Here is a 15,315-nt window from a genome sequence, read left to right as displayed (position 1 = left end):
AAGAAACAGTTGAAAAGAATTCACAAATAGGAATTGCTGTTTATGAGTTTTTCACGTCAAAAGAAATTAATAGCGAAGTGAAAAGACAGCCCACAAATTTGAAAAATATCATGACAAATAAGTACTCAGACAAAGGTCTGCTCTCTAGAATTTATAAAGAACTAAAAACCACCTGGATCCCATAATTTAAAGACCCAGTCCAGAAATGAGTATTTGAGATGAACACACACTTCTCAGAAAATGAAATTAAAGAAGTGAATAGATTTATGAAAAAATGTTCCACAACACTAGTCATCTGTGAAATGAAATTAAGACAATATTGAGATATCATCTCACCCAAGGAAGAAAGGCTATCATAACGAAATCACCCCCTAAAAAATGTTGGAGAGGCTGTGGGGAAAAAGCAGCCCTTCTCCACTGTGCGTGGGAATGTAGAATGGTGCAACCATTATGGAAATCAGTGTGGAGACTTCTTAGAAAAGTTCGACTGGAAATCCCATTTAAACCAGCTTTTCCTCTACTGGGAATTTTGCCAAGCGATCTGAAAACATCATATCATAGGGATATATGTGTGCCTATGCTTATAGCAGCACAATTAGTGATAGCAAAATCTTAGAAACAACCAACATGCCCATCACCTGAGGAATGGTTGAAAAAGAAGTGGTATTTTTGCACAATGGAGTATTACTCAGCTATTAAGAATGATAAACTGCAAGTCTTTATATTGAAGTGGATGCCACTTGAAGATATGTGCATAAGTGAAATAAACCAGACACACACGTGTAAATATGTTATCATTTCCCTAGTATAAGAACTCAAAAGAAGAAATGCAAATAGAAAAGTATAATACAACTAAAAGTAAATCAGTATGTCGAAGTCTAAGTAATTAAGAGAGGGAAAGATGAAGAGCTAGGAAACATGACAGGGACAAGCCATACAGTTATATGTAGAAGATGGGCAAGACAATGATTCTGAGAATTTCCAGAAGATTTTTGAATCTAGAAGTTAATAGGAAAGATTCTCTCCCTGACTATTTATACTGATACCTGTGAACCAAGCAACTTCACTGAAGATGGTAACCTTTTATAGTAGTTTCATGATTGGAGTGCCAGTCATTCTGGTCTTCTGAATATAAGCTGCCTGTTATGACATGTCAGTTGCTGCTGTGCTATCAATCAGATAGATGACTGTTCAAAAAGAATGGGGTGGTGAATGAAGTAAAGAGAGAGTAAATGGTATGTTGTGGGACTGTCTTTCTGCAAGCTTGTATATGGTTTGATTTTTGGACTTATGCATAAACATAAGAATTTTATAATTCTATATGCCTATTTTTAAAAAATATTGTAATTTTTAAATGTTTTTCATCATATTCTGTAAGGTCTTAAAGTTCAACATATCAATACTTGATTAAATACACCTGTTCCATGTTATGACTAATATGTTTGATATTCAGACAGATAGTAAAGTTAAGCTTGACAGCCTAGATTGTATGGTAATAACAATAAGCTTGTCTTCTGGAGGGTTAACAACCTAAGTTTGCAAACCAAAATTAGAGAAAAATAGGGCAAGTAAATCCAACATTTTGGCACTACCCTTCCAAGGTCAATTAAGTCGCAGGACATAGGAGAACTTGTTCTGTAATGTCATGTAACTCTGTAGTGTCCCAAATTTTCTGATCAAGGAGATTATGGTTCAAAGAGGAAAGTGATCGATGATGTAGAGTCTGCCTAAGGAGAGTCACCTGGAGAGAAAACATTCTCTCAGGCTTTCACAGAGAGCACATTGGCCAAGCAATGCCCATGACTCATGGCTGACACTGACAAAGTTTCTACAATATGAGGTACAGGATCTCAGGATAAATCCTGAGGGGATTTCACTGACCTTATCAGACCCAAAAGCTACGTCTCTTGTTGCATAGGTCCTGCTTTACCTTGACCTTATCTATCCAGCAGAAAAGTATAAAAACAAAGTATAAGAAGTAAAGCCATGTTGTTATGATGAGCTGTAGGGGACTCAGATCAGCAATTTCTCACATTGCCAGTCAAGTGGAAGACCCAATACTATTATGAACTACTGGACTTTTTAGAATATTTTGCTGAGTTAACACACCTATAATATTCAAATAACGGAGCTTAACAAAAAAAGGGGATACGTTGAATGTCCATTTTGTATTTGTGTATTCAAAGTGGTTAGGATCGATATATAGTTGCATTCTCTTAAGGAATAGATGGATTTATTCTAATAGTGTTTGTAAATAGGATATCATGTCCGATCTTGTACAACAATTAACCACTAGGAGGAATGTATGGAATGTGTTAATTATTGAAACTGTCCTACCAATTTGGTTTGAAACTATCTCATTGCTATTTGTTTCTCAATAAAATTATGGGAAATAAAGAATAATAAAAGAGAAAGTATCACACGGAAGAAAATAATAGAACAAAAGGAAATCAACTGTGCTAGAGCAGACTGTGGGGAAGAGGAACACTTCTGCACTGATAGTGGGAATGTAGATTTGTACAACCACTGTGCAAATCAGCGTGGAGATTCCTCAGAAAACTAGGACAGGAAAACCCATTCAATGCAGCTCTTCCCCTCCCTGGGTGTTTTTCCAAATATACTGAAAACATCATACCATATTGATATGTGTTCACCAATGTTTGTAGCAGCACAGTTGGTTATAGCCAAATCCCCGAAACAACCAAAATGATTGTCAAGTGTTTGTAGATAGGATATCATGTCTGCATCTTGTACAGTAAATAATCAATAGGAACATAGAATGCAATGTGTTAATTATTGAAACTGTCCTACCAATTTAATTTGAAAGTGTCTCATTGCTATTTGTTTCTCAATAAAATTAAGGAAAAACATAAAAAATAAAAAATCCATCACTCATTCATGTTCAACGTCTTACAGAATATTGGAATAGTTAGTCTTTTCTTCAATCTGATAAAAGCCATCTATGACAACCCAATGGCTAACATAATTCAAAACGGGTAATATCTGAAATCTTTTACTCATATCTGGTAGAAGATAAAAAAGTCCTCTATCACCACTCCTATTCAATATAGTTCTGGAATCATTAGCTAGAGCCAGCAGAAAATAGAGAGAAATAAAATGAATAAGAATAGGTAAGGAAGTTAAAATATCATTATACGCAGATGATGTGATATTTTACTTGGAAGACACACAAAGCTCCATCAAGAGGTGACTAGAATTGACACTCAAATTCAGTAGCATATCAGGATACAAACTTAATACCCAAAAGTCAATGGCATTTCTTTACACAGATAAAAAATACACAGAATGGAAAATTAGAGAAACAATACTGTTTGCAATAGAACTGGGAAAATGAAAGATCTTGGAATTAATCTAACTAGAGAAGTCAAAGATCTTTTCAAGGAAAATTACAGCACTGTGAAAAAAGAGATCACAGGGGATTTCAGAAAATGGAAAGGTATTCCTTACTCCTGGATAGGAAGAATGAACATTGCAAAGATTACTGTACTCTCAAAATTGTTGTAGAGCTTTGTCAAATTACCACCAATGTACCTCACAGACCTAGAAAACTTGTTCTGAACTTTATCTGGAACCAGAAAAAACTAGAATGAAAGGCAATGCTGAACAACAGGACAGGAGACATTACAATTCCTGACTTAAAATTATACTGCAAGCCTACTGTGATAAAGTCAGCATGGAAGCCAGGGAGACGGGTAAGTGGAATATGTGCTTCCCTGGCAAGCGCAAGGGCCTGAGTTCAATCTCTAGTTCCACACACACAAAAAAAAAAAAACCAGCATGGTACTGTCAACAAAATAGACCTGAAGGTCCATGGAACAGATCATTAAGTGGAGAAGCATCTACAAATGCACACAGCAACCTTATCTTCCACAAAGGGGCCAAACATGCTTACTGGAAGAAAGATGCCTCTTTTACAAATGGTGCTGGAAAAACTGGCTCTCTACATGCCAACAACAAATACTTTACCCAGTCTGTAACCATACACTAAGTTAAAGTCAAAATGGATTAAATATATAAACATTCAAACAGAAACTCTGAATCTCCTGAAAGAGAATGTAGGAGGAATTCTTGAAGACATAGGGCTAGGCAAAGAGTTCATGAACAAATATCAAATCGCACAGGAAATAGTTGAAAGAAATAACAACTGAGACATCTTGTTACTGAGAAGTTTTTGCACGTCAAAAGAAATTACATGCAAAGGGAATAGACAACCCATGAATTGAAAAAATAATCCGAACTAATAACCACTCAGACAAAAGTCTGCTCTCTGGAATTTATAAAGAACTAGAAACATTTTGCCCCAAAATTTAAAGATCTAATCCAGGCATGGACATCTGAGATGAACACAAGAATTTCAGAGAACAATACAGAAATGAATAAATATATGAAAAAATGCTCCACATCACCAACTATTCATGAAATGCAAATTAATACAACACTGAGATGCAATCTTATTCCAGAAAGAATGGCTATCATCAAGAAGTCATCCAACAACAAATATTGGAGAGGCTGTTGGAAAAATAAAATTTCTTCACTGCTGGTGGAAAAGTAGACTGGGGTGACCATTATGGAAATCAATGGGAGACTTCTTAAAAAACTAGGACTGGAAATCTCATTCAAACCAGCTGTCCCCCCATGGGGAATTTATTGAAAGGAACTAAAAATATCATTTATTAATAATTTTATTGAGAAACAAATAGCAATGAGAAAGTTCAATAACTGACTGCTACCACATTTTCAATAATTAATACATTGAATATTGTCTTACTGGTTATTCATTGTGTAAAATGTAGGCATGATATCCTATCTCAAATATTATTAGAACCAATAACCATATTCATTGAATTAAGAGAATGGAGCTCTATATCCTTCCTAACATTTTTTTTAGGAACCAGGGATTGAACTCAGGCCCTTGTGCTTGCCAGGCAAGCAATTATTCTACTGAGCCATCTCCCCAGCCCCTTTCCTAACAATTTTGAGAATACAGATAGAAAAGGATCCTTCATTTCTATCTCAATTTGGTTAGTTTTGTGAGATAAGGGCATTCCCTTGTCATTTCAATACCACAAGTACATAAATTCAGCAAAATGTCAGAATATAGTGCAGTTGTCCATAGTAGTAGTGGATTTTCCATAAGACTGTCAAGGTCAAAAGTTGCTGACTTTAACTTTTTACAGCTCAGCATATTAATATGGCTCTACTTTTCATACTTCGTTTTCCTACTTTTCTGCTGAATGGCTACAACCAAGATAAAGCAAGACCTATATAACAAGAAATGGAATTTTTGTATCTGATAGTCAGTCAAATCCCATCAATATTTCATCTGAAACTCTGTATCACAGTTTGTAGATCATTTGTCTGTCAGCATTGTGCATGAGTCATTGCCATTTCTTGGCCAATTTGATCTATGTGAAAGCCTGAGAGAATATTTTCTCTCCATGTCACTCCTTAGGCACACTCTACATCATCGATCACTTTCCTCTTTGGCCCCATAATATCCTAGATCACAAAATTTGGAACACAATTGAGCTACATAATGTTACAGTACAGGTTCTCCTATGTCCTGAGTCTTCACTGACCTTGAGAGGCCATGGTCAAAATGTTGGCTGTCCTTTCAGCCTTTTCTCTTATTGAATTCTTGGTCTGCACTCTTAGGTTATTAATCCTCAGAAGAGAAACTTATTATCACCCTACAACATATGCAGTTGGGTTTAACTTATCAGTATGAATATCAAACATCCTAGGCACAACATGGAACAGGCATTTTCCATCAAATAATGATATGTTAAACTTTGGTCCCTACAGAATGTGAAGAAAAAAATTCTAAAAAATTTTAAAAATATGAATAAACTATTACATATTTGTGTGCCTATGCTTACCCCAGCAAAATTTGTGATAGCCAAATCTTGGAAACAACCAAGATGCCCTTCACCTGAGTAATGGATGGAAAAGATGTGGCAGATTTATACATTGGATTATTACTCACCTATAAAGATTGATAAACTCGAAGACTTTATATTTAAGTGAGTGACACTTGAAGATATAAGTGAATTAAACCAGACCAACGTGGAAATATCGTATACTCTCCCTAGTGTAACAATTCAAAAAAATAAATGGTAATGCAAAGGTATAATGCAATTAAAAGGAGATGGAGAACTTAAGGATTAGATGAAGAGAGGCAAGGACAAAAGCTAGGAAACATGGCAGGTGCAAAACTATACATTCATATGCACAACATGATTAAGGCAACAATCCTGAGATTCTTCGGAAAGTTTTTGAAACTAGCAGTTAATTGGTAGGATTCTCACCCTGAATATATATGATGATACCTGTGAACCAAGCAAATGCCCTGGAGATAGCAATGTGTAATACTATGGTCGTACTTTTCTAAATTTCTGTGTAAATATAAGTAATAGTTTATGCCTATTTTTAAAAATTATGTTTTGCATATTTTTAATTTTTTTCTTCATATTCTATAAACACTTAAAATTTAACATGTCAATATTTGATGGAAAATATCTATTCCATGATTTGTGTAATATATTTGACATTCAGACAGATAGTAAGGTTAAGCTCAACTGCCTATGTTGTAGGTTAATAATAATAAGCTTCTCTTCTGGAAGAGTAAAAACTTTGCATACTAAACATCACAGAAAAAGAAGGGCTACAAGGACAGCCAATATTTTGGCCCTTGTCTTTCAAGGTCAGTGAGGACTGCAAACATAGGAGAACCTGTACTGCAACAACATGTAACTCAGTTGTGTCCCAAATTTACTGGTCAAGGAGATTATGGGGTTACAGAAGACAGTGATTGAAGATGAGGGGTATTTCTAAGGAAAGTCACATAAAAAGAAAACATTCTCTCAGGCTTTCACAGAGAACAAATTGGTCAAGCAATGGCCGTGACTCATCCACATGGCTGACACTGACAAAGGATCTCCAAAGTGTGGTACAGAGTTCCAGGGTAAATCCCAAGGGGATTTGACTGACCTTGTCAGATACAAAAGTTACATTTCTTGTTATATAGGTCTTGCTTTATGTCGGTCTTACCCATCCTTCAGAAATGTATAAAAATAAGGTATAAAAATCAAAGCCATATTAATATGCTGAGCTGTAAAAGGCTCAAGTCAACAACTTCTGACCTTGCCAGTCCTACAGAAATCCCACTACTATTATAGACTACTGGACTATATTGGAATATTTTACTGAATTTGCGCACCTACAATATTTAAATGGCAATGAACAACCCCTCTCTGATAAAACTAAATCAAAAAATGGGGTAGAAATGAAGGACCATTTTGTATCTGCATAAACAAAATTTTTAGTATAAATATAGAGCTTCATTCTCTTAATTCAATGAATAGAAAGATTTTTTCTAATAGTGTTTGTGGACGGGATATCATGTCTATATTTTCTACTACGAATAACCACTAAGAAGTCCACAATGTGCAATATAGTGATTGTTGAGACTCTCCTACTAATCGGCTTTGAAACTTTCTCATTGCTCTTTGTTTCTCAATAAAATTTAAAAAAAAAAACAACATTTATACTGGATATATTTTTCTGGGGTTGGAATTCAGGGCATTGTACACGTTAGACTTCTGCTTACAACTAAACTTGTGCCCCAGACTAAGAAAGAAGTTCAAAAAGAATTTCCTTTCTTAAATTGTTCAGAAAGGTTTTCTTTACAATGCAAATCACTAAAATGAAGTTAGCAGCACAACTGTTAAACTATTGTCTTAAAATGGTGACTTGAGACAACTTAACTAGCTTTACACCTATTTCTCTAGGAAATGGGTTGCTAAACTACCTCACTCTTAAAGTGTGTATATAGGTTCGTTTTATTCAGATTTTTATGGGGTCTAATCCCTTGCCATCCAGAACATTAATGGGAAAAGGTTCATTTTTTCTCACAATATACAAGGTTTCAGTCCACTAACAGGTATCTCCATGTCAGAAACCTCGTAGAAGGAGGGCATGGAAGAAGGCTGTTCACCTTAAAGAATCCAGGAAGCAGAAAGTAAGAAATAGAACTTGGGAGGAAGAGGTCATGCACCTAAAAAAATCCCTCAGGTCAGCTTCTATGACCCAGATATACTCAGAAATATGTTTTCTAAATAATCTCTTAGAGTATCTCAACACAGTCAAAATTATCCATCACAATGCACAATTTGTCAACTTGGTTCCAAAACACATCTCCTTAAACTATATTAACCGCCAAATAAAGAAGAAAACAAATTCATAATTCCATCTAAAAAGATGTAACTATTCTGCTTACAAATGAAAATGCATTAATTCCCTCACCAACAATACCAACATTACTCAAAACCACAGGTCCAAATTCTGCTCTGAGACTCAAGGCAAACTCTTAGAGGCTCTCCTCTGTAAAATTACATTTAAAATCAAATTCCATGCTCTCAAGATGCAATGTCACTGGGCAAACATTCCCATTTAAAGAATGAAAATACAGAAATCCAAAGAAATAGGATCAAATCAAGTATAATGCAACAAGGAAAATATCCTGTGCTGTGGTTCCATGACCAGCATCCAGGGAATATGGTGATGTGCAGAGAGTTTCAAATAGCTTGGGCAGCCACACCTCTGTGGTATACCTAGTTTTTTTTCATAGGTTGGTCATATATTCATAATGAGAGATGTACTTGAAGGTAATCTATTTTGTCTTTCTCCCAATATAAGAATCAAGGGCTGAAGACGTAGCTCAGTGGTATAAGTGCATGCCTGGCAAGCGCAAGACCCTGAGTTTCATCCCTAGTACCAAATAAACAAAGAGAGAAACTACCAATATAAAAAAATACTTCCAGAGTTTGCCATGTGTTATGAACTTTATTAAGTACTGGGCATGTAAATTATAGGAAAATGATATTCTTATTTTGAGTTTGATTTTTACATACTAGAGAAACATCCCACTTGGGATGTTCCTGTAAGCTTTCAGTGAACAAAGAAAATCATCCCTGGAGATAGTTACTGATATATATGATTTATTCTCACCTAAAGTGAAATAAAATTTTCAGTCAAATATATTCCTTCTTGGCCTTGAAATCATAAGTTTAAGTAAAGCAAACCAGACATACAGGCTTAAATATCACATGGTTTCTCTTATATGAAAAAACAGGGTAAAAATAGAAAACAAAATAAAAGATAAATGGTAGGAAATAGAGTGATAGATCATTCTCAGAGAGGAAGGGAACTAAGAAATGAAGGGAGGAAAAGAGGCGGGAATAATTAAGGGAGGGAAAATTGGGATGTGTTATGTACATGCACCAATTACATTCCAAATGTACACATTATGTAGTACAAAAATGTATATAAAAAGGACAGCAGTGAAGAGATTTGAAGAGGTGAAAAAATAAATTATGATGTCTTACATATATGTACAAACTACCCATAAAAAGTAAACATTATGAACTGCACACACATATTTATTAATAACCTAAAATAAAATAAAATAAAATAAAATATTCCTACCTGATCTCTGGCAACATAGATACACTGTGTGGTAGGCATCTTTCTTAAGAAAATTTCATCACCTTTTTTTCCCAATTAATAATACTTCATCTATCAGTCTCATGTATAACTAATATCGCCTTCCTACAACTACTTAGAATTTATATTATGCACACATATGGTATTCCTTACACCTAGAGTCTCAGTTTAACTCAGAAAATCTTTATAGTTTATTTGTCAGCTTTTATTACAAAACGTAAATCTACTCTACATTTTTTCAAAATTCCACATCTCCTTACTCCCATTTTTCTCAAAGAAACCCTGAAATTAACTTTCCTAATATCACTGATGCATCATTCTATATTAATTCCAATATATTCAATTTTTCATTGCATCCAGCATTGACCTGGTGGCACAGAGCTCAATGTTTTTCAAGCGTTTGAATTTACAGATGATGCTTTGAAATAGTGTAGAAAATCTTTTTTATATATGATGAAAAGAGAATGTATGACTCAGGATTTCATCGATATTTCTTGACCACTCCTTCCAAGCACAGGGAATACTAGCAGCTGAATCTACAAAGGAGTCTTGCCACTTTGAAATAGTCCATGAATTCTTTAGTGATTTGTTTAATACTATCTCTAGTGCCTATTTGTGGACTGACATAGTGGTAAATGATGTACCATACTCCATATAATGAAACCCTCAATTTGACCAGGAAAACTGTCACCACATTCACATTCCTCCCGTTAACAAACTCATTGTTGAAGATGGGAAAATTTAAAGTGACTTCCAATTATTTTATTATTATAAACTAGAGAACATACACATAAGTGAAATATACCAGAACCACATGTGTAAACACTGTATTGTCTTCCTAGTGTAACAACCTGAAAGATTAAATAAAGTCAAAAACTATAATAGATACTGTGAAAGGGAAAGAAACTGTTCAAAGGGAATGAACAGCTGGGATGAGGGAAAGGAAAGAAGAAAGAAGAAAGAGAACAAGAAATATATATGTATATACAAAGGACAGCTGGGATAGTCGTACTGCTAAGTTCTGCTCATCTTTTTTAATACAATAGCAGTCTTTCGATTATTCTTTAATACGTGGCAGCAAAATATTTCCATCAGCATACTCTATAAATGGACTTCTCCTGCACCCTGTGTGTCATGACTGTCTCGATCTACAGGGTGGATATCAAGGAAATAGCATTAGCTCAGTCCCACAAGTGACATCTGGCCACTAGGAAGCATCATGGACACTGTCCACGTCCACCACATACCAGAAATTTGTTCTGTTAATCTATTGAAAGGAGCAGTCAATGATTAAATTTATGTTTGTCTTCTTTCTTGTTAATGTTTTCAAAAAATTGTGCATTGTTATACCTGGTAATTTGAACAACCAATTTGAAGACAACAATATGTAAAATAACAACTGTTGAATTCGTATAATTTTGCTTAAATTCTGTTTCATTTCTATTTTTTTCACTATTTTTCTTCTCTTTTTTAGAAATTGGCAGAAGTCTGTGAAGAAAGTTGAGCAGCCTAAGCACCTGACTGGCAAGGACAAAGTCCTGAGTTCAATCCCCAGTAGGAAAAAAAAAAAAAAAAAAAAACTAGTGGCATCAACTCAGTAAACTTTTACTCCAAAAAAAAGTAAATTACAAAAACCAAAACTGTAAAACTTGGATGGATATCAGGTTATGTAAGGATAAACTAATGACCACAGTACTCTAGATTCAGTCTCTAGAAAAGATAAGGCTGCAGCTGCAGACCATTCAGTATTCAAGAGCAATAATAAATGGTCAGCCTTAGAGATCAAACAGCTCTCCTAATTTTTACTATTTACTGCCTCTGTTTTAACTACTTTCCTGGGCTTTTCTACTCTCCACTTTCTACAACCCCCTGCATCCATGGAGCCCTAATAAAAATGAGATGCTTGAAGAAGGTTTTCATTTTCTCTCAGAAATTTCCGGCCTTCCTGGATCCCCAAAAACCATACTACCTGTCTCTTTTGCTATACTCTGCTTTATGATGTTGAGGGCTGGGCCAAGTCCGCTATCAAATTTAATTTGAATTGACCTGACATTATAATAAATTTCTCTCTTGGTCATTATCAAAGGACTAGTAAAAACAGCAAGGGAGATAAGGGAAAGTCAATGAAATCCATCACCCTAGGGTGCACTAAGCAGTTTATTAACAGATCTTTTACTCTTCTATAAACTGTTTCCTATTTCCCAGATATCATTCATTTAATTCCCTAAAATTTTCTATGCAGCCAGGCAATAGACAACACACTGACCATACCTGTGCAGATGACTCCAGCATCAGCCTCGTGAGTGCAGTAGGTATTGTTCCAGCCAAGAGAAGGGCACTGCCACACATGGGACTCTTCTCCTGTGCATCTCAGACTTTCAAGCCAGATGGGCCCAGATCCAGCCCCATAATTAGCAGAGGATACAGCTTCCACAGCTGCTCCACAGCCCAGGTCTTTGCATACTACGTTGGCATCAGTTATGTCCCAGTACCGATGACAGATGGTTCCCCAGGAGTCCTGGTGAAAGATCTCTACTCTTCCTGCACAACGACTGCCTCCATTTATCAGGCGGAGCTGTGGGCGGTCTGAGAAAAGATTCAGATAAATGCTTACTTTTGTACAAAAAAATCAAATTTTTTATGATTTCCTTGGATCCATTCAACAAGTAATTGGCAGTATCCTGCTTGTAAATACAAAGTTTCCAAGGTAAGACATTAACACATTGCACCAGAACAACAGTGGTGCATGGTTTCTGAAAGAAACAAACATGATGAGATTACTATGATACAAAGTAAAGATAGGTGTGTGTGTGTGTGTGTGTGTGTGTGTGTGTGTGTGATCATTCGCTGGCTCGCTGGATCCCTTCCAGCCACAGCCCAGGCCTGGATGTGTGGGTGATCTTCCCAACTGCTGCCCACTCCACAGATCCCTTTCCAGCCACAACCGAAGCCCAGCTTATGTGTGGGACCTTCGACTAGCTCCCTGGATCACTTTCCAGGCAGAATCCAGGCACAGGGAGTGTATGAGACTTTCTGCATGCTTGTCTGATTCATTTACAGCCAGGCGTGCGTGTGTGTGTGTGTGTGTGTGTGTGTGTGTGTGTGTGTCCTACCTGCTCACACGATTCCTTTCCAGAAGGAACCCAAGCTCAGCATGTGTGGGGAATGATCGGCACACTCACAGGAACCTCCTCCATCAGACAGCCCTAGTGTGGAATCCTGCAGCAGAACTCCCTGCAGAATGCCTAGGGTCCAGACCTACCCAACGAATCTTGGAGCTGAACATCATGACAAGGGACACAGTGAGTTTACTGCCATGGGCTGCAGCAGGAAGAAACTGAGCACAGCAGCCGGACTCAGGCAAAGCACAACTGAATGAATTCACACTTGGTAAATAAAGAACATGGTAAGCTGAGACACTTTGCTAGACACAGATCTATGAGAGCATCTTCTCTCTTTCTCTCTAGATCCAGACAGGGGGTAAAAGATATCTGAGGTGAATCAATCTGCCTGGAAAACCCCAGGTAAACCAAGGGCAGGCAATCAGATAGAATGTAGGGTAACTAACTTAAATACAAATTTCTTATTACATATTTGCTTCACCACACAGAAATAGTGTTTGTTATTACGGAGTAAAATGCAAACTCCTTAGTTACAAAAGCTTGACAACTGCTAAATAACACTACCCACTGTTAGTGTTCCTAATTGTAGTTAGGTAAATGCAAAACTATAAATGCTTTAGCCACATAATCTCTCTTGGGTAAGAATTTCAGTAGGTGATAAGGAAATAACTCCACCAAATCTCTACACAAAAGGACAGAAGACATTGCTATTCAAAATGACATAGAGAAGGAGCAAAATGCAGTCTTGGGCCTCGAGCCCACACAGAACAAATACAGAAAACATAACAATGCAAGAAATTGAGAAACACACTGATGAAATCTCAAAATTAATGGTGTCTGAAGTAAAAAAAAAAAAAACTGCAGAAAGGTATACAGGAAATTATATTCGAAATAATCTCAGAAGCAAAAAATATGATAACTATCATGAAAGAGTTACTAGATGCTTCTAAAGAAGACACTGATAAACAAAGAGGACAAAAGAAACATGATGGAATTCTTGAATGAGCAATATAGGAAAGAGATCAAATTCATGAAGCAGATTCAAAGAGATATACAGAAAATTAAAACAACAATCACAATCTGGCAAGACTGTTTGCATAAAAGTGAAGATAGGGTGTCCAAACTTGAAGACACTGACACAGCTAGGAAAAAGAAAGAAAAGATCGCTCAAAACCACTAGGATGTAGGAAAACTACTTCACCAAATGCGCCACGATGCAAAGATGAACAACGTGAGGCTAATAGACATCAATGAAAAAGAAAGAGCAAATAAAAATAAGACATAAAAGCATATGGGCAGAAGTAATAGTATAAAACTTACCAAATATGGGGAAACAAACTGATATTCAGTTAACCACAGTATAGTGAATTCCAAATGACATCAACTCAATCAAAAACACACACCAGACATATAATAGTCAAGAACCCAGAAATACAGCACAAAAATAATATTAAAAAGCCCCTAGACAAGAGAAACCAATAAGAATTAAGGAAAATCCATCAAAACAATGGCAAATTTCTCTTCATAAACCATCAATTCAAGAAGAGCATGGAACAAAGTAGTTCAAGTCCTCCTAAAAAACAAATTCAACCCATGCTGCTATACATTGAAAAACTCACTTTCAAATATGATGGAGAAGTGAAATATTTCCATGACAAAAAACAAATAAAGAATATCAGGATGACAGAGAAAAACCTTACACAGACTACTAAAACATATTATAGATGCAGACAAAAATGTCCACAACCCCATGAATGAGAACGTAAAGAACCCACCCAACAGGGCAAACAACTAAACACAGGAGAAAAAAAGGGAATTCAACAGCAGGTAAATAACATGTCAATCATAAGTCAATACATCTCAATTATAAACACCAACGTAAAAAGACTCAATTCACCGATTAGAAGAAAAAGACTGGAAGAGTGGATTAATAATCAAAATCTAACAATATGCTGTATACAAGAAACACACTTAACTCATAAAAAAATCATACGCTGAAAGTCAAATGATGAAAAACAATACTACATGCCACAGCACCTCAGAAAAAGCAGAGATAGCAATCTTGTTCACATACAGTCTGAACTTCAAACCAAGAATGATAAAACGTTATAAAGGAAGCCACTACATACTGATTAGGGGAAAAATTCAAGAGGAAGGTGTAAAAGCCATAACTATACATAAGCCAAACACAGGAGCACCCAACTATATGAGACAAATCTTAATCCACATGAAAAAAATAACATCCAATTACACAACATAGAGAGGAGACCTTAATAGAACTTATCCCAAAAAGATAGGTCAAACACACAAAAATTTACAAAAGAAGTACTATAACTCAATAAAAATTTGCATCAAATGGACTTAAACAGCAGCCCCTCGGGCCGCCCACCACAACTCCGCAGTGCCTCCCCCAACCCGCCCACCGATTAGGATTTTCTGCCGAGTTCCAGGAGCCCCGAGATCCAGTCCTAGCCCAGGTCCGGAACCCCCAGACCCAGTCCTAGCCCTGGTCCGCAGCAGGAAGGAGCTGAGCACAGCAGGCAGACCCAAGCCAGACGCAGCTGGATAAGTCCAAACTCTGTAGAGCTCCACATTAACTTCAGTAGGTGTGAAGGTTATAACTACAGCAAAGATCTACAACAAAGGGCAGAGGACAGTGCTACACAAA

The 15,315-nt window shown here is 36.3% G+C and overlaps 1 protein-coding gene across 1 annotated transcript in view; it reads right to left on the bottom strand.

The window, feature by feature from the left end:
- Positions 1–15,315, bottom strand: part of LOC101568111 (antigen WC1.1-like) — a 162,925-nt gene that overhangs the window by 67,669 nt on the left and 79,941 nt on the right. The window contains exon 4 of the mRNA XM_012517432.2: positions 11,797–12,111. Coding sequence (XP_012372886.2) covers positions 11,797–12,111 — 315 coding nt within the window. The remainder of the gene's footprint in view (positions 1–11,796; positions 12,112–15,315) is intronic.

This window comes from Octodon degus, unplaced genomic scaffold, assembly GCF_000260255.1.
Source record: "Octodon degus isolate 3935 unplaced genomic scaffold, OctDeg1.0 scaffold00178, whole genome shotgun sequence".
NCBI lineage: Eukaryota > Metazoa > Chordata > Mammalia > Rodentia > Octodontidae > Octodon > Octodon degus.
Note: the sequence above shows the minus strand (reverse complement) of the source record. Positions and strands in the feature narration are given on the sequence as shown.